This window comes from Pogoniulus pusillus, chromosome 9, assembly GCF_015220805.1.
Source record: "Pogoniulus pusillus isolate bPogPus1 chromosome 9, bPogPus1.pri, whole genome shotgun sequence".
Taxonomy (NCBI): domain Eukaryota; kingdom Metazoa; phylum Chordata; class Aves; order Piciformes; family Lybiidae; genus Pogoniulus; species Pogoniulus pusillus.
The window spans coordinates 19,691,570-19,711,863 of NC_087272.1; the positions used below are offsets into that span (position 1 = coordinate 19,691,570).

Genomic DNA, 20,294 nt, shown 5'->3' on the forward strand with positions numbered 1-20,294 from the left:
GCCATGCATGAGCAAGGTGCCAAAAACTAATTAAGTTAGAAAGTCCTGTTATGTCAGCAGATTCTGCAAGGTGCATCCTCTTGCAGATCAAGGATAGGATTAGAGAGAAGGGTCAAAAGATGAGGCACCAAAGCAAATAAATAAAAACATCAGATCACTAAGGCAAATAGGGTCTTGTAGCCATATGTGTAAGAATAATTCTTGCCTACACACAGAGGAGAAACTTCTAAAGTGAGATGAGCTTAAACTGCAAGGAATAGCCAGCTAGAGAACATTTTTATACAATGTTAGTAGTGGCCCTGAGCATTAGAGCAATGGGTTTTTTTTGTTTGGCTTTTTTTTGTGTCAGATAACAAGATAACATATGGGAAGTTCAAACTTTCCATATGTGTTTAAATTCTATTTATGAGTTGTGTATAGCTCCTAAAAACCTCCTGTAATTCTTAGAGTGGTCCAGAAATAACCATATCAAAGGCTTTTGAAAGTCAAGTTAGTTCCTCCTAAATTGTCACATGATGAGCTATAAATAGATCAAAAATCCCTGAGGAGCACAGGAACACATAGGAATAAATAGTTTTTACTGTATCAAAATGGTTGTAATATGTCACAAGCTTCCAAAGGAGGATGGATTTTCTTTAGCTTTCCAAAGTAGGCAGCGAAAGATGTAGGTGATAACTGGTTTAAGGGTTTTTTTTTCCCAGGCAAAAATAGAAGATTTCACTGCTCTCTCTAGCTAAGCTGGATATCGGGCTAACATGATTGCAGCTCGAATTTAATGATGAAAAGTGTAAAGTAATGCAAAATTGGAAATACTCCTACATCTTGCTATGTTTTACATTAACAGCTTTTCTTAGGATAGAATAGCATACTGTAGTCACCTTAGAAAAACTTCTGCCCCTTGCGAAATTGTGACTTTTAGAAGTATAAAAAATGGCAATGCAGCATCTCTATTTCATTGTATACATCTGATGTTCTTACCTGTAACTCTGATGGATGGTTTAAAATGTGACAGAATGGGGAAAGACTTAAAGCTGACAAAGATATGCGAAAGTTATCGTTTAAGAGAGGGAGAGAATTCAGGCCTTTTTTAGGTTGACTGTGAGGTGACTAAACAGGGGCTCTTTTTCTTCTAGTGTGTTTCAAAGACTCCACATGCCCTACTTAAGGGTAAAAGATTGAGTTATTTACTTGTGCTGAAAGGTAGTAGGCTTTTCTTTAGGATACCTAGAGAGGAATACACAAAACCATGCATGTACATATGCGTTGTTGTTGTTGTTATTATGCGTAGAGTGGATGTGTAATGAGCAGAGTATGTTGCTGCAAAATGAATGAGAGCAGTTGTCTAGGATGCAGAAGGTGAGCAGTGTGCTTTTATAGCTGCTCTGCTTGTTTGGAAATGATTACCTGTGAACCCTGGGTTACCATTAGACTGTACTTCAGAGCAGGTATTTTCACCCTCTAAGGTTTATCTCCCTAATTAGCATATGAGATTTAGATCTGGATTGGGTTCACCTATTTTCTTTCATCCTAGACTTCCTCTTCCTTTTTGCTTGGAAGAGGGGAAGGCAGAAGAAGGGATGTTTCTGATGGAAGCAGAGCAGTGCTGTTAAGCTTCATTTCAGTAAATACTGGGTTTAACCACATACTGGGGAAGAGGGACCACAGTGACTTAAGAATGTAGGGGAGAACCTACATTCTTAAGTTGCAGCAAAACTAGGCAAAAGTAGTTCTAAGAAGAGCAATGTGCCCTTGTAGCCAAGAAGGCTGATGGTATCCTGGGATGCACAGAGTGTGGCCAGCAGGTCGAGGGAGATTCTCCTGCCCTTCTACTCTGCCCTAAGTGAGGCTTCATCTGGAGTATTGTGTCTAGTTCTGAATTCCCTGGTTCAAGGACAGGGGATTACTGAAGAGAGTCCAGCAGAGGACTATGAAGATGATTAAGGGAGTAGAACATCTTTCTTATGAGAGACCTGGGGATTTTTAGTGTGGAGAAGGCAAGGCTGAGAGAGGATCTGATCAATGTTTACAAATACATGTCGGGAAGATGGGTCCAGTCTCTTTTCACATATGTCCAGTGCCAGGATGAGGGGCAAGTGATACAAACTGGAACACAGGAAGTTCTGCCTCAAAACAGGAGAATAAACTTTTTTTTTACTATGAGAGTGACAGAGCACTGGAAACAGCTGCCCAGGGAGGTTGTGTAGTATTCCTCTCTGGAGATACTCAAGAACTGTCTGGATGCGTTCCACTGTGATCTGCTCTGGGTGATCCTGCTCTGGCAGGGAGGCTGGACCAGATGATCTTTTGAAGTCCCTTCCAGCCCCTGACATTCTGTGATTCTATGATTCAGTATTAATGTAATTTAAGGTTTATTTTAAACTTTATTTTATGGGCCAGCTGGGATTGGGATTCTATTGTGAGAAGTATTACAGCAGCAATCTACAAGTATAGTGTGACCCAAAAGAATGTACAGGTTTGAACAGACTATTTTAATAATAACAATAATAACAACAAAAACAAAGGTAAACAGAAATATGATGACAAATGGGTAGGTCTTAAGTGACCAGGACTGTGATGACAAGTTCTCTGATTCTAAAACCTGGTGCCTTCATGCTGCCTCAGTAGGATGTTTGCCCTTTAACTAGACATTTATGAGCAAGAACTTTTGTATGTAAACTGCCTTCTCAGACCAAGCAGCTTGTTCAACTTTTTCTGAGGCTGTGATCTTTAAAATCATCATGCTGCTAGGCTGTATTAGAGACTCAGTTCTGTCAGGTTGGATGAAAGCAGCTACTTTTGTCTCAGCTATGACCTTTAGTGTAGGCATCCATGTATCTATTTTGGTGTGTGACCATAAAGCTACCTGTGGTAAAACCTAAAAGACAGCCCTTGTCAACTTAAAGTGTAGAGGTAATCTGCTCATTTTTAATGTGCTTTATGCAAATGAAAGCATATGTGCCTGCCCACTTCCTTGTAAAATTAAAGGTTGTTATTATTATAATATAGTAAATTAAGCCACTTAAATAGACTCCATGTTTGTCCTCTCTTGCAAGTAGATTCAGCAGTATGTTGCTACACATAAGGTGAAATGTCTGGAAGCTGAATAAAGGCTTCTTTGAAGGAGTTTCTGTTAGCTGGATGTATGCATTAAACTTTCATCTGAAAAATAAAATTGAATGGAAGGTTGGAGATGCCATTTACTTTGGGAATTCTGCCCTTATATACTTGAATTTTATAAGCACAACATCTAGATTAAACTGAGCCTAATGCCTTTTTTGTTTGGTTAGTTTTCTTTTTTGGAGGAGGAGGTACTCCCCTGTGACATTTCTAGGAGAATATGAATATGGTATGCTGTAGGAAATTTAATATGTAAAAGATTATCTCAAAATATAAAAGCATAGCTGTACTGCTAAAAGCTTGGATTAATCAAATGTCTAGAGTCCACTGAAAGACCATTCATTGTACATTAGATACTAATCTTGGCATCTTTGTGTTGAAGATAAACACCACACACACAAAGCATTTGTACTTCATGCTGTTTCTGTTCTCCTTTGTTCTTGGATTTGTCTAACTGTAAAACTTGATAGTAGGGATGCATCTTCTGTACCAGAGAACAGAATAGAGAAAGCAGAGGTTCACAATCTACCATGCCGGTTGTGGTGCTGTATCTTCCCGCACAGTGAAGAGTTTAGTGAATATTATTTCAAGCCCTGTCTAAGATTTCTGGAAAATAGGAAGTTATACTAGGAGAATGAGCCTTGCTTGTTACAAGTCAGTCCATCTGTAATGTAGAGAAAACCCCAACAAACCAAGAAACAATTCCATCATCAATGTCCTCCCCCGCAGTCCCCACAGAGTTGTCTTTTATACTTCAGGAAACACAGCAGGTGAATATTTCAATTCTTTAGGCAGCCTTTTACATCTCTAATTTTAGGGAATATTTTAAAAAATATTTCTGTGGTGGTGATCCTTGGTATAGCCAAACTCTGTGTCAGTTGGTGGGATCTGAGGCTGGGGTTGGTCTGGTACTGAAGGCATCAGATGTTATGTGTAAATCCTATAGCTGAAGCATACGAGCTAAAAGCATCATCTTCTAGAGTGATTATTTATTCAAGTCAGCCCTTACAGAAAGATCAAAGATCACATAGTGTGAGCTATGTTATCCTGCCTACTTAATGTTTTCATCTTCTTTTTAATCCTTCTCCAGGGAAGCTCTGTATGTTATTTGACTGGCCAGTACTTCAGCTCCTATAGTTAAAGAATAAATTGTCCAGTTTCTTAATGACGAAGTATGAGCAGCAAGTGGCTTTGTTCAGTCTCTAGTTAGTCTTGTTTAAATTATCCTTTCTCAGGAAATTGTGAAGGTATATTTATGCAGCTGTATAATCTTTTAAGAACATAATTACAGTATGATGAAGGATTCTGAGCTTTCATGTTAGGTGACTTACTGTGCATGTACTCAGATTGTCAGTGACCAAGCTTCAAATCAAAACCACTGTTTCTATCAGATCAAAACAGCTACAGGTTTTTTCACTGAAATAAAAATTTAAAATTCTAATTAGAATTATTTTAGATTCAGCAATGTTTCACTCCAACTGAGACAATGTTTCATTTCTGTTTCTAGTGTCTTTTAACACAAGAAGAGGATATGAAAGTCTAAGCTTATCACTTAAGAAAAATAACTATCAGTATAGAAAATCAATCTGTCTCTCTTGTGTGTAGGCTTAAGCTGGCTGGAGGAAGGGTGCACAGTTAGGGCAGCTGGGTTATAGGTTCAGAAGTTGTGTTGTACATCACTGCTTATCTCAAGCCACAAGATTTTACCTTTTTCTCCTGGTTCTCCTTCCTATCCTGCTAGGGTGGAGCAGGGGGGAAGGAATGATCAAGTGGCTTTGAGATGCTCAGTTGCTGGCTGGGCCTAAACTATGACACTAGTACTAAGGGAATGTGTGAAGGAATAAAGCTGTATCTTGATTAGCAGTCCAAGTCCTTTTTCTGATACTATAAAACTGCTACTTGTACCTGAACTTTGACTGAATGTGGGTCATTGAGAGAAAGGATAAATTTATGCATTCAAGTCTTCACTGTGCAGCAGCCTTTGAAGTCAAGGATGCTAGGATACCCAGAAGAGATATTTTATATGACACATGGTATCAGGTCCAAAACATGCAGCTCATGTTTAAATCCAGTGCAGCATCTTATTTGTGTATTTTAACAACAGAACAGTGCATTTAACTTGCACATTGTTCATCTAGAAATCTAGCAGAGTTGAGTTTTCCAAAATTGCAGCTTTTTTATTCTATTTCACAGATGCAAGCATTAAAATATTTGTATCTATTTTAGTGAGTGTTGTATGCAGACTCCCAAAAAACCATAATTTACATGTGCTCCTGAATGATTTCACTAGAACCTAGACCACACTTCAGTTCCCAACCACAATTTTAATTTCAGCACAGATGCGTGTAGATGGGGGGAGGAGTATTTGGATGATTTTTTACTATTATTTTAATTTCTTTCTTCCTTAGGCTGTGGTAGTAACAGCAAGAGAAGGAATTTAGCTTGCTGAAATTTAAAGCTTAGAAATAGAGGTTAAGCTTTACTGGTTTTCCTCATGTTTTGTTTTATGACCATCATTAACATTTGAGACCTGACCTGACAAGATTCATCCCAGAGTCTTGAGGGAACTGGCTGATGTTTTTCCTAAGCCACTGTGCATGATACTTGGGAAGTCATGGCAGTTAGGTGAGGTCTCTAGTGACTGGAAAAAGGGAAACATTTCACCTGTTCTGAAAAAGTAACCCTAGGAGAGTGCCCTGGGAAGCTCTGGTCTGTCAGCCTCATCTTTGTGACGGGGAAGATCCTCACCTTTTTGATGCCTATCATGGTACAGATCCTCCTGGACACTATGCTAAGGCACATGGAGGACAGGAAGGTGATTAGAGACAGCCAGCATGGCTTCACTAGGGCAAGGCCTTATATGATGTAGTCACTTGAGCAAAGAAGGGAAGGGCTATAAATGTCTGAACTTATGTAAGACCTTTCACATAGTCACTCACAACATCTTCCCTAAATTAGAGAAATATGGACTTGATAGGTGGTCTGTTTGATGGATGAAGAATTAGTCACCTCCAGGGCTATGTAAAGGGGAGTGTGTCTTTGAACTTTGTGAAACAAATATACTGTAAATGGATGTCTATTAGGTCATCTATCAGCCTTTGGGTAGGATGAACTCCCTTGTTTGGTGTGGAGGCAGCTTCTGTGACCAGCTTCTAGGTAGTCCACAAGAAGGGCTTAATGTTAGTTCACTGATTTAAAATAGTTCATGACACGTTATATGTTTAGATTTAACAGAGAGATGCAACAGTATACTGAAATCACAGCACAAGTATGATAGAGCAATTACAACATACACTTGGGTCACTATGCAAAAAATGATTCCCATTACTGGTCTCTGTGCTCACTGTCAGGGTGTTAAGCATCCCCAAGTTCACCAGATAGGAGTATACAGGCTAAAGCCAGATCAAGTGAGTTGCTGTCTTCAGAGCTCCTTCTGTTGGTTGTTAAGTTTTCATATTTTACGTTGAGCTGAGCCACATATATACCTCCCCCTGCACTGGTCTGACTAGCTGAAAAAGCCATTAATCTGTATCAGTTATCTTAGAGAATGCTGTTTACACAGCCTGATGACTCTCACTGGTGCAGCCATATATCTAAAACAAAGGTTACCCTCCAGTCTCTTGTGTTAAGTTCAGCTCCCTCTTGTGTTAAGTTCAGCTTTCTGTATGTCACTTACATTTCTTCCATGAGTCCATTGCCCTTGCTCATCTCCTCTGAGCATTCTTCCATTGTGAGGATTTCTGGGATTGGTCACACAGGCTGTATTCTTCTGAGGCTCTTGTAAACATATTCCATGTGAACTGATGGATTGCTTGTAACTGGAGAGGTGCTTGCCTGCACCAGTACCAGCTGCTCCTCGCGTCAGAGCTCAGTATGCATATGTTTTGGTCACATAGGTAAGTATGTCCAGCTGCATAAGGGTGTGCAGTTATGGTGCTACATGGAAAAGAAAGAGAAAAGCTACAGGCAGCTTCAGTACTTTGAGCTCTCAATATGCTCCTGGCATGTCTGAAGGGCCACAAGAGAGGGCTGCAGCCTCAGGTATTGGTTGGTGATCTAGCTGAGTTTATCAAGGGCCTGAATCTACTCCAGTGAAAACAGGCACCCAAGTTTAGGCCTTTAAGTGGATCCCTTCTGATATGAAGGTGTCTCTGCAGGTACATTAAAAAAAACCAAACAAACCCAAACTAAAAAACAAACCCAAACCAACCTAACTTGTACCTGATCACATTCCCTTTTGTCTCAGTGGGATTGGAAAAGTGCATTTGTTGTGATGGGTGCACACCGGTTTGGAAATAGTCTTCAGTGACTTGTAAGGGTTAAAATGATCTGCTCCAGGAAATGTAGCAGTCATAATGATGAATCTTGGAATTACTTTTGACATGAAAAAGAAAACATATAATTTCTTACTTGCCATCTGTAGTAATTATTCATTTTCTCTGTTTATAAAACCAGCAACCACTGTGATGGGGATATGTCTGCATTGAATAAGTAATTGGAGATGAATTATTTTCCCCCTTGTTGTTCTTGCAGTACAAAGCAATATGTATACTAAAGCATTTTTGATCTTTAAAGGCACATTAGGATACCCTCTGCTGGCTATTTTTGGAAATAGGTCTGAGCTACAGCCTGCTAGTTTGGAGTCAGCAGCAGTTAATCTGTACTGCAGTTTTAATATAGTCCTTTTTATGGGTTTCAGAGGAGCTCGGCTTCCCACCCCTATGTAGTTCTGTCCATATCTCCAGCAGATTGAATCTGTTTGTGACAAAATGATATTTTTAAAGGCAAATTATTACAGCTTCCAGACTAACAGTTCTATAGGTGCAAGTTGAAATCGTTAGAAGTTATCACAGCTCTTGTTGCCTAGGAACTGAAGTCCAATGAATAATTTCAATGGGATAAATCTGATGCACTTTGCCTTTGTTTTCCTTTTTAGTAGCAGAATACACAAGTATATTTAGATGTAAATGTTTTACTGTCTGATAACTAAAATGTATTGAAATCTGTAACTTTACAAACTTATCTATAACAAGTTAAAATTTTTGACCATGAGGGTGGTGAGGCACTGGAACAGATTGTCCAAAGAACTTGTGGAGGCTCCAGTCCACGAATTGTTCAAAGCCAGGTTGCATGTGGTCTTGAGCAATCTAGTCTAGTGGGAGGTGTCCCTTCCCACCCATTATGAAGTGTGGTCTTCTAATTCCTGTACCATTGCTTTACTGTTCACATGAGTGAACAAATGTCTCAGTGCAACTGTGCACACAAACATTATACTATTTTTTACATATCATTCTCAATTGTCACCTTCCTGTTTTGTTTACTGATTTGATGATGATATCACATATTTTTCTACTGAGTCCATTTGAGCAGTTATTTACACAACTATACTGATAACATGCCTAAAATTATCTAGGGCTGTGCTTCAGTTAGTTACTGAATTTGTTAGCAGGCATGAAATGTTTATTTCATGGGGACAAGTTGTGAAAATAAACACTTGTATAAGATTCTAGCCTTGATTTTTGGTATGTAATTTTGTGATCGTATCATAGAAGACAATATAAAATGAGCTATCTACTCACTGTTATAACTGCTGTAGTTCTAGTGATAGAAATTGTATAGCATCATTACCTTAACATTTTCATTAATATATGCTAAAATGAGCTTACTATACTGTTTTTATCTTGTTGCTAGTAACCTTTAAGCTTACTCAATTTGTTTTTGAACTGTGATTTTGTGACGCATGTGCCTATTGCATGCAAATCTTCTCCATTTACTTTGACTTAGCTAATCTTTGAAAATATCAGATAAGATTTAAATTAATGGTTAGTTATTTTTGCTTAGCAGCAGGTTGTATATCTCAGAGCAAGCACACTTGTGGTTTTCTTTCATTTCTCTTTCCTTAACGGTTGATGTTTAAAGCAGACTCTTGTTAATTGGATCATCCTGCCTTTTTGCTGTCTACACTAATACTTGAATGTGTAAAACAAGCTATAGTGGACGATTGCTTCAAATGAGGGATTAATATCTCAAGGAACAGAAACATGGTTTTCAAACAGCTTAAAGAAAAGGAACAGCCATAAATAGTAGAGGTGGGACCAAAAACCAAAGCTTAAAGTAGATACCGGCTATACAAGTTTGTATCACTTTAAGTCCTTTTTTGTTTAGTTTGAATTGTAATTGTTAATTTTATTTCAAACAAAAAGTCTAAAGAGTTAACTGTAATGATAGCTCTTTAGCAGCCAAATAGGTAGATGCTTTCAGAGATTATTGAAAATATTTGGTTCTACAGACAGTTGCAAAAACTAAGACTTCTTCCAAAGAGCAATGAAGTAGAATATATTCTGCAGCTTTCACGTAGCAAGTGTTGCACAAGTTCTAAATGTTTTTATTCAGCTCTTGCAACTCTTTTTTTATTCTTTCAGTTCTCATAGAATCCTAGAATGGTCTAGGTTGGAAGGGACCTCCAAAGGTCATCTAGTCCAACCCCACTGCGGTAAGCAGGGGCATCATCAACTACATCAGGTTGCCCAGAGCCCTGTCAAGCCTCACTTTGAGTATCTCCAGAGGCTGGGTCCCAGTCACCTCCTCTGAGCAACCTGTTCTGGTGTTCCACTACCCTCATGGTAAAAAACTTGTTCCTGACATCCAATCTAAATCTACTTTTGTCTAGTTCGAAGCCATTGCCCCTTGTCTTATCACTACAAGCCTTTGTAAACAGTTTCTCTCTTTCTTTTTATTTGACTCTTAATTCTACCTAAGTGCTTAAATAAAAAGAAACCATTAACAGGAGTAGCGCAGTCATTGGTTTGGGTGTATTTTTTATTTGCTTATTATTTATGCATCCCTATAGTACAAATTTTCTGTATACTTAAGTGAACAGTTGCAAGATTTCCATGTTAAAATCTTGCCTGTTGTCCTTCAGTGAAGGTGCAAACTTAACATTTATTTCATGCTTGACTACTTTAAAACACAAGTTTCCTTAAAATAACCAGCGAAGGCACAGAAGAAGAAATTGTGGATAGCAGCATGGAATTTCACTCAAAGACAAATTCTAGTTCACCTAAATGTCACATTTAAGTTTTAGTGGGCAGGAAAAGTGTGTATTATACATTAAAAAAAAAAAAAAAAACTCTATTTTTTTCTTTCTTTGTGAAAACCGAAGGGCAAATATGTCATTTATACTATTTCCTTACTGTTACATATTGATAGCAAATTTTAGAATATTTTATGTACTCAGGCTTTTAAGTGCCTGAATTGTCATTCTTGTAAGAATGTCACTGACCTCTGAAGCTGAATTGAGTTCTAACTAGCATTAGTTGCACAAAGATGCTTATTATTGATGCTAAACAGTGGTACAGTGTCCAGTGCTTGCATGCCATCGTCATGTTCTGTTACAGTCTAGAAATCTTTGCTTTAAAGAAATATTTAATGCTGAGGATTTTGAAATGAAATGTAATTGTAAACTGTTGGAAACAGTAAGGAAGAAACTTGTGAACAAATATTGGGAAGAGTTTATGTGAAGTGTGAGAATTATAATCTACTGAACGATTTCCCAGTCAATACAGTGGTAGAGATGTTTCTTGTTATTTAATCATTTGAGTGGTATTTGCACAGAGGTAGAATTGTGTTAAAAAGTTGGGGTTGAAGTGCTTCAGTCACTTAATGCTGAAATTTTCTTCTCTGTTTTAGTTTAATTTTAAAAAATCCTTTTGTTTTATTCACTAATACTGAGAATAGTTTTGTGTAAGCTCAGAATTGAACTGGGATATTAACCACCTGTTGCTTCTTTACAGGTACTGCTCCCAGCTGCTAGTCTCTTGCAACTGCAGGACGTCAAACGGACTTGCTGTGAATTTTTGGAATCCCAGCTTCATCCTATCAACTGCTTGGGGATTCGTGCTTTTGCTGACATGCATGCATGTGCAGATCTCTTGAACAAGGCCAATACATATGCAGGCAAGTGATCATTAGTATTGCATGTATCTTGATATCTGTGTATGGGGGTACACACATGGGTTCCATGTCCACCCAACCTCTCCCAGAGGAAACCAGATTTTATCCAGGATATTGCAGACAGATCATAGAATCATAGAATCAACAAGGTTGGAAGAGACCTCCAAGATCATCCAGTCCAACCTAGCACCCAGCCCTATCCAATCAACTAGACCATGGCACTAAGTGCCTCATCCAGTCTTTTCTTGAACACCTCCAGGGATGGTGACTCCACCACCTCCCTGGGCAGCCCATTCCAATGCCAATCACTCTCTCTGGGAAGAACTTCCTCCTAACATCCAGCCTGTACCTCCCCCGGCACAACTTGAGACTTGTTCTATTGCTGGTTGCCTGGGAGAAGAGACCAACGCCCACCTGGCTACAACCTCCCTTCAGGTAGTTGTAGACAGCAATGAGGTCACAGTACCTTTGCTACAGATGTCTGTAAGAGAAATAGTCTCTTGGCTGGAACGTAATTATAATAAGCACAAAGGAGCAGCATCTTTACAACCTACCAAGGCCATAACACGGTCCAAGCAATTATAATCCAGAAAGAATCTGGCTTGCTCTTTAAAATGTTACACCATCACCTAGAGGAGGAGCTCTGGCAAGAGGAATGGAAATTCTGGGAACTGCCACAAGCCAAAGCCTGCAGTTAAAGTATGCAAGGGAGGAAAAGATGGGGCATTGAGGAAGTGCTATCTATACTGCACTGGCTGAGAAATGTGCGCTGAGGGTTGTGTTATGAGCTTTTCTGAAAATCATTATTTGTCTAGCCCAAAACTTGAAGTTTCCTACACTAAAAGATACCTGTAGACTCACTTTTTTACAGTGATACAAAGTAGGTAGAGGTGCATCTTCTAACCGATCATATAGCTCAACCTGCAAAATTCTACCTCCCTGGTAAAAGGCACTTGCCATTGCATTGTTTCTCTCTTTGCTTTGTTTTGGTTTGGTTTTGGTTTCTGAAAAAAAAAAAAAAAAGAAAGAATTATTATTTTTATTACTATATTGTCATGGTCATCTTAAAGACTGTGTTCACTGCGACTGTAAGAGGATGTCAAGTCTTTGACATTTTGCAAATTAGATTTGTTTTGCTTGCTGTTGCAAATGAAAAAGCAATTCTGATTTCTGTGGTGAAGTTACAATAGTGTAATGTGGGAATAATGAGGGAGAATAATTATTCTCTTGTTCTTGATACTGGTGAGGCCTTGAGTGGAAAAAATATGAACTCGACTTTAAAGTAGATGCAAACACACTGAGGTGAATCCAAGGAAGTCTAACGTGAACATGTTAAGAAAATAGACTGAGATGACAAAGTCTGGGGGAGAAATCCTCTGAGTCAAGAAAGTAGGCTAGGAGGATAAGAAAGACTTCAAATCTTCCTGTGCATAAAAGTGGCTGAGAATGCATAACCTCAACTTGTGAGATAATTCTGAAGTTTTATCAGATAGTAAGAAAAATATTTAACTGTAGAAGTAACACAAATCAGGCAAACTGTCTCTGGGAGTTATGGACCTTTCCACTGTTAGGCAGCTGTGAAAATACTGAGTAGATTAACTTTTGATTTATGTTGATCTAATTTGTCTATGTGCAAAATTAGATGGTTTGAAGTTCTTTCTAGCTTGTATTTCCATGATCCTGTGAAGGCTTAAATATTTTTTGGGGGTTTTGTTTTGGGTTTTTTTGTTAGTTTTGTTTGAATGTTTGTTTGGAAATATATTTTTGTTTGAAAATGTATTTCAAATACTGCTATTGGATACTGACAATTTCAGAAAGTGTGCTACTAAATTGGTAATCTTTAACATAATGGATTAAAACTTTGTTTGCTCTTGATGCCCAAAGAAGTTGCGAAATGTAGAAAGGTAAACAAAACCTTGCCTGAGCTTTTAACTTTGTAGCATAACACTGAAACCAACATTTTAAGGTTTTAATTTAAGTAGATCTTACGGTTCTTTTGTGTGTAGAGTGCCTTGGGGTCTTGATATTTGAGTTGAGGCTGAAGATGTCACACTCAGGAATTACTTTTTCATGAAAGCTAGTTGCAGCAGAAAACTTGTACCTTGATTATGGGCTTTAATTTACTATCCACTGAAATAGTATATTTTGATTAGAGTTTTGACACAGCATAGATTTGTGGGGAAATTCAGAAGTCAAATCTTCTAAGAAGTTGAAAGTAACTCTAAGGTATGCCTCCTTATATGCAGCTCACATTATCCACCCAGTCACAGATCTTTTCTTGTCTTTCCTGTATCTCTTCAGTGTTCCATTTCTATTTCAGGTTCAGCAGAAATAAACTGATTTCCATATAAACATCTTTCTCTTTTCCCTGTCTTCCTCTGTCACTGGTGACTTCAGTGTTCTCTGTCATTCAGGTCTGAAAACTTGACAACTTTAACTCTCCCTTTGCTATTTTCTCTCAACTACTTGAGTGTTCCTCTGTTTTGTTTTCCTACCAAATCTGTACATCATATTTCCTTTTTGCTGCCATGTAAATCTACCTCTCCTGTAACTTCCTCTCTGTCTGCTAAGGTAATTTTACTACTCTTGCAATATTCCTTCTCCCCCAAACTCCACCCTCTCATCCATGGCTTTTTCAAAAATGTTGAAGAGAATTGCCCTCACTTGACTGTTATATTTCATATCTCTCTACTACTTTTGTGCTGGGCACTAACCTTCTCTTTCCTCTGCAATCAAACCACCTTTTTTCCAGTAAAATTCTTCCAGAAAGCACTTTCCTCATCTGTGTTTGCCTTTTTATCATTTATTCTTGGAGCACCCTGGCCCATACCACAAGCTGCCAGCTCAACTCCTACTGTGTTTTTGCTGCATCTGTGCGGTGAATTTTAAATCAGTGCACACTCTGTTCTTACTCTTGAGATAAATATGCTGTGCAGAGTGAGGCTGTGAGCCTACTTCATTGCACTGCACTCTCTGCACTGCCTTCCTTAATTCCTAGCCCTCATTCAGGCTTAGTGCAAGAGCAGTACAGAAAAGAGAACTAACCCCAAAATATTTTGATAAGGTTGCAGCAAAAAAAACCCCATCTGACTGTATTGCTTTATGCAACTTTTCTAAAATGTGACCAATTAGCATCATTATCAATTAGTACAGAGTTAAAACTGAAGATCTTCCTGAGATAGAGAACTAAATGCTTTGATATGTATATGTCCAAATAATAGGCTTCTTATTGCCATGACGGATATTAGATCTCATAAAAAGAAGGATTTTGATGAAACCCCTCAGTTGCCTACAAAATTTTGTTTCTGGTATAGAGGTTTGTTTTCTTTTTAACTCACTCCCAGGAGACTGTAGTATCTCTAGCAAGAATGGATGTTTCAGGAAAAAAGAAACCCAGAAATGTAGCAAACTCATACAATTAGGTGTCAGTCAGCAGAATCCTTGTTCGCTGTCTTAAGTGTGAAACAGGTAAACATAATTATCCACGCTTGGAAGTTTTTAATCTAGTGAAATTGTACTGAAACTATTTCTATATCAATTAAAATACCAAAATGTATTCAAGGTGATTTTGAAAGATTAAGCTTTATAATGCATACTTTAGGGGAACAGTAGTAATATGCATGTGACTGAATGACTTTGTGATAGCCATAACTAGGCTGTTACAAAAAGATCTAATTAAAGTTTTTTATTTGTCTTGGAGTAACATAAAATCTAAACCACTATCATTTTTTTTACCTTTTATGCAGTAGGAAGCAAGGTGCTCATTTATTAACTTGTGTTAATGGTCAGATATGTAATGTCTTAGAAAATAAGTTTTTGATAATAGACTACTTCAGTTACTTCTAAACAATTGTTGAGTTTCTTAGTTGAAGGTCAGTGTTTATCCTGAGTTTTCAAGTGTCTTAGGGCCTGTATTTCAGTCATCATAGCTTCTTTCCTTGTTCTTATATCAAAATGGCTCGCTGTACTTTTTCAAGGCTCTTTCTTACAAATGATTTTTTTTTCTCAAGAAGTCTGAGCCAAAGGTGTGGTTGTGCCATCTCAGAATTAGGCCTTCTATCACAGACAACTCAACTCCCAGGAGTTCATTTTAGGATAAAGTTTTCAGAAACTGGAATGAGTACAAAATAAAGATTATTAGATTGGAAAAGCATTGAGAATATTTCCCTGCTAGAGAAAATGAAAAGCATTTGGATGTTTAACTTTTCCCAGTCTTTATTTTGTTAACACTTGCTATTTTATGATTAGGAAAAAGAGGCAGAGAGGTATTTCTGTTAGTAGACTATGATAGCATAAATACAAATGGTTGCTAATGTGGATCATAAATTATTACAAAAGTGAAGCTCTAGTGCTTCTTTCAGTGGGAGCAAAAACCCAGCTTCCATTAAAATGGGAGCTTGATGATCCTATGATGGGGCTGGTCTTTGTAGCACAGTGTGAGATACCTATAATTTAGGAGAGTCATTTATATACATCTATAATTCTTATTGAGAGGTCTGAAAATGATGGACAATTAAAACAGTTTACTTGATCTTCTGTTGCCATTAAACTTTGAGATGGTACATGTTCTCATGATATTCCTGAAAAAAGCCTTGCTCTGTGTCTTGTCACACTTGCAGTCAGGACTGTGTACAGGTGAGGCCTCTCATTCTTCTTGTGTGAAGATTCCCATGAGGAGTATGTGGCATGGGTGCTGCTAGTTTGTCCTCAGTTTTAGCCTGGGATACACAGAATCATAAAATCAACCAGGTTGGAAGAGGCCTCCAAGATCATCCAGTCCAGCCTAGCACCCAGCCCTATCCAATCAATGAGACTGTGGCAGTAAGTGCCTCAGCCAGTCTTTTCTTGAACACTTCCAGGGATGGCGACTCCACCACCTCCCTGGGCAGCCCATTCCAATGGCTGATCTCTCTCTCTGTGAACAACTTCTCCTAACATCCAGCCTATACCTCCCCCAGAACAACTTGAGACTGTGTCCCCTTGTTCTGTTGCTGGTTGCCTGGGAGAAGAGACTGACCCCCACCTGGCTACAGCCTCCCTTCAGGTAGTTGTAGACAGCAGTGAGGTCACCTCTGAGCCTCCTCTTCTCCAGGCTAAACAACCCCAGCTCCCTCAGCCTCTCCTCATAGGGCTTGTGTTCCAGGCTCCTCACCAGCTTCATTGCTCTTCTCTGGACATGTTCCAGTACCTCAACATCTCTCTTGAATTGAGGAGCCCATAGTCTTAGAAAGTGTTCACAAGATATATTTTTTCCCCTAGAATATGATGCTTTTTGTAGTTGGCATAACATTATGTTGTATTGGTAAACCTTTTGATGAGTGATGGGCCATCTTAACTAGAGAAACACTCAGTGCTTAGGCCTTGACACATTTCTTAGTTATAACCACTCACTGTGTAGGGTAGTATGAGACATGGATATACTGGCTTACCTGTGCAAGAAGCAAACCACTTTGGTTTTGAGCATCGTGCTGAGGAAATGCTGGAGAAAATTTGGTTAAGGATCACAGGATGTGTTGTGAAGCCTAGGTTGCTGTGTTGGACCTAACTGTGGAATAGAATGTTCTTGATTTTGGTGCTGTGAGGCCAAAACTTTGAGCCCTAACTAGACTTGTAATCATGCATGTCTTCCATAGACTATTCCTGTGTACATTTGTATGCATGAGATTGAAAGAACATAGTTGGCAGAATGGGTTCTTACAATTCTATTCTGAGGAGCAATGTCTGTTGCTATGCTGCTGTTACCTTGGCTGCTATGAAGTTCATGGTGTTCTCAGAAGCAGTTATTTAAGCATAAAATTGACAAGTGATTTTTTTTTTTAATTGATTCTGCAATATTTAGCTTCTGCTGGTTCTCCAAGTGGCAGAGCCCCTGTGAGAAGCCTGGGGTTCCCACTTGACCAGTGCTTTATGTTAGATCATTAGTAAGGACCTTGTGTCTCAACAGGAAAAAAAAATGGCATTGAGAATTAAAGCACTAATTTTAGAGATGAGTTTTTGCTCTATATATTATAGTTTCATCTGCTTGAGAAACTGTCATCATACTTTTAGGTCTTTCTAAGCTCCATTGCTCTGCATTGCCCTAAAATGAGACGTTATCAGGTCAAAAAGAAGTTACATTTCTGGAAGGTTCCAGCTTGCTTTGTAGCATTATCACATCAAAAAGATGCAGGTGTTTCATTTAGTTAATAAAAATACATCACCATCTCCTTTGTGAAATAGAAATATTTGGTCTAAACCATACAAAAGACACTTAGGAGATTCCTTATAATTGGTACTGATATTTTGTTCACACACAAATATACACTACAAAGATCTAAGAAGTACAAGGTGTGTGTGGGGGGTGCTTATTCTAGCTGCAACCTCTAGCATTGATTGGCTGTGGCCATGTCTTTCATAAGTGATAATATGAGTGGAAGCAGATATCTGGAAGTGTGTAAAAGTTTTAAAAAAGCTTGACTTCAGCTGCTGGAATACCTCAGAGAAATGTTAGAAAATGACTGAAGTCTGTTAATGATGCACAGGAATTTAGACAGTCTTCAACCATATGATACACGAACACTGACAGTGGCCACTGACATAAAACAAAAAGGAGAAGATGGGTTACAGGCTTTTATTTCTTACCACTGAGAGTCTCTGACAGGTTATTAATTCAGTGGAACTTAATTAGATCTTTGCTTCTGTACTTGTTTGTTCCATTTAATAAAGGTAACTAAACCAGAGAAGATTTGACTGTAGTATATAAATGAACAAAATAGCATTTGTGAATTAATCCACAAATGTTTATGGAATAAAATGTGTGCAAATTTCAGATGTAGCTTCTCTTCCTATGTAATTGAAAAAATACAAAGTTAGTGTCAGTATCTTTATGGGCAGTGAGACTTCTGTGTGTACTTTTTGGATAGAAGAGGTATGTCAAGTGCTAACTGCTGCTGTGTGCATGTATATACACATCTCCAGACTCAGAATGAATAATACCAGAAATTCACACATTCACAGCTCCTATGGGCTTCCAGTTTGTCAGTAGCCCCTTCAGTGTTGTTAAGAAGGTCCTTTCTGTCCTTGCAGTTTGACCCTGCTGATTCATCTTACTGATAGAGGGCAGATAAGGACGTGTCTTTAGCTGTTCTAATAGAAATTGTGTCTAATGGTTGCAAAAAGGTGAAGATACGTTTTTTGTGTGTGATTAGAACAGATATTTTATAAAGGTCCTAAAATGGAAGGGGGTTTGTTTGTTTGGGTGTTTTGTTTAGTTTTGTTTATTTGTTTGGGGTTTTGTTTGTTTGTTTTTTTAAGGCAGATTTTAGTTTTGATAATGAAGAACTGGGATTCTACTTGCTTAGGAAGTGGGAATTCAGGAGCCAAGCTCTGCAGCTCCTAAGGCAGCTTGTTTCCACACTACCTGACTCTGGAGCCAGCTGGCTTCAATATCTGTGTAGAGTGGCAAGAAGTAGGGCAGGATTCCAATGCAAGTTCGTCAGAGTCACTTACTGTGTGGAAAATTATAATTTGAGGGGGAAAAAAGTATTTTATCCTCTTCTGAAAACTTCCACTTTTCATTTTGTTTATCTAGGAGATGTTGATGAAGAAAGTGTGTTACTAATACATCAAATAAAAAACCAAGCTAATTTAAGATTTTGGAGGGGAAAGATATCATAACTTTTTTGATGTTTGATGTCAGTATCTCCAGATTATCAAAGCTTTCAGAATGTGAGCAGTAATATAGAATAATACAGATCCCAAACCAGGCAGGAAAATAATACACACAGAGTGCTATTTTTTGTCATAGCTATTGGGAAAGGAGAATCCAAATGGGATTTTTGCAGTTCCTCGTAATGAATCATGTTATTTCAAAGATGCTGATATCCTTCTTGTTGAACAGTTTAATTTCATAAACCTTATTTTTATATATCACAACACCTGTGTTCAGCACATGACAGCTTTAGATAAATTTCCATTGGCAGATTTAATCGCTGGTTTTGCATTTTCTTACTCTTTTTCAGTTTCTAGGTATTTTAGATAATATTTCAGTTAGTTTCTATCAAAAGATCATCTAGCAATTAATTAGAACAATCTCCTTGACAACAAGAGATCTGGTTCTTAAAAGACAAGTGATTTCACCTTACCTCTTCTTTTCACGACTAAAATTTATATAGCCATCTATTCTCCTATTTCGCTGTTTTTTCCCTAATTCATTCAGCAGATGACTTGTTTCCAGGTATTGCTTGAGAACCTGAGCCTGTAGTTATTGGAAACTGCTTTAATCTCTCCTTTCTTTTTTCCCCCCACTCCTCTTTTGGCCACGTGCCTCTGTTATGCTTTATGTACAGATTATCATCCAGTAAAATAGTACTGGTTTTGTTCAAGTACCATCTATTTTTTTCTACAATTCTTCTCCTATTGTGGAAACAGAAGACAGTCTCATATTAAGTGTATTACTTAGAAAATTGTTAATTTTGTCTCTGCTGGTTTAGAGACTCTTTGTGCTTAGAGCATGTCATAAATCCAAGTCAGCTTTTACAAATCAACCCCCTTGTATATGAGTCTATAAAATCACCTGAGAATTTCTAGTTAAAGTGTGTCCTGTTGGATGTGATACACTGCTAAATTGGATTTTTAAGGGAAACTGAACAAGGATTCTGAAACTCAGACTTGTTTGAGATTTGGATTTGGATGAGTGTTGCTTCCTCTTTCTTTCTGCTAGCTTCCTAATGCAGCCTCTGAGTACAGTCAGGCATGCTGTTTTGTAGCACTGTCACTTAAATTTGGAGTTTATTGTAAAACTGATTTATACAAATTACATTTATCAATTTTTATTTGCCATATGCCAATAGTAAAAATCATCAGATACTTAAAGAAGCATACCTCAGAAAAGTCTACTTCATAAAACCTCTGCATATTTGTAGTCTGAAAAGCAAACATACTTAAACATTTAGAAGGAGTGGGAAAGTAATGATGGTGTTCTAAAAATCAGAAGTATTGTTTCTCATTGTTTCTCTCCTGTTACCTGAAATACAACAGAAAATACTACACGTCCATCGTAAGAGAACGCTGCAGATTTGGAGGGACTTGTAGTGATCATGAATGGAAAGACTGGTAGGATAAGGGACTTAAAAGGTGAGGACAGTCTACATTAAATAAAGATAGAGGCTAAAAAGCAACATAGAATAATGTATGATTTTGAGTAGACAAGTTGAGGCCTTCCCTTATGGTTTTGAGCATTAAAA

General features: G+C 38.0%; 1 protein-coding gene across 5 annotated transcripts in view; it reads left to right on the top strand.

Annotated features, from left to right (window-relative positions):
* Nucleotides 1-20,294, top strand: part of KLHL2 (kelch like family member 2) — a 59,119-nt gene that overhangs the window by 24,222 nt on the left and 14,603 nt on the right. For 4 of the 5 annotated variants that reach the window (XM_064148772.1, XM_064148774.1, XM_064148771.1 and 1 more), the window contains one exon: nucleotides 10,911-11,073. In XM_064148772.1, coding sequence (XP_064004842.1) covers nucleotides 10,911-11,073 — 163 coding nt within the window. Of the gene's footprint in view, nucleotides 1-10,910; nucleotides 11,074-20,082; nucleotides 20,185-20,294 lie in introns of those variants that run through there. The other variant, XM_064148776.1, reaches the window with a different exon arrangement.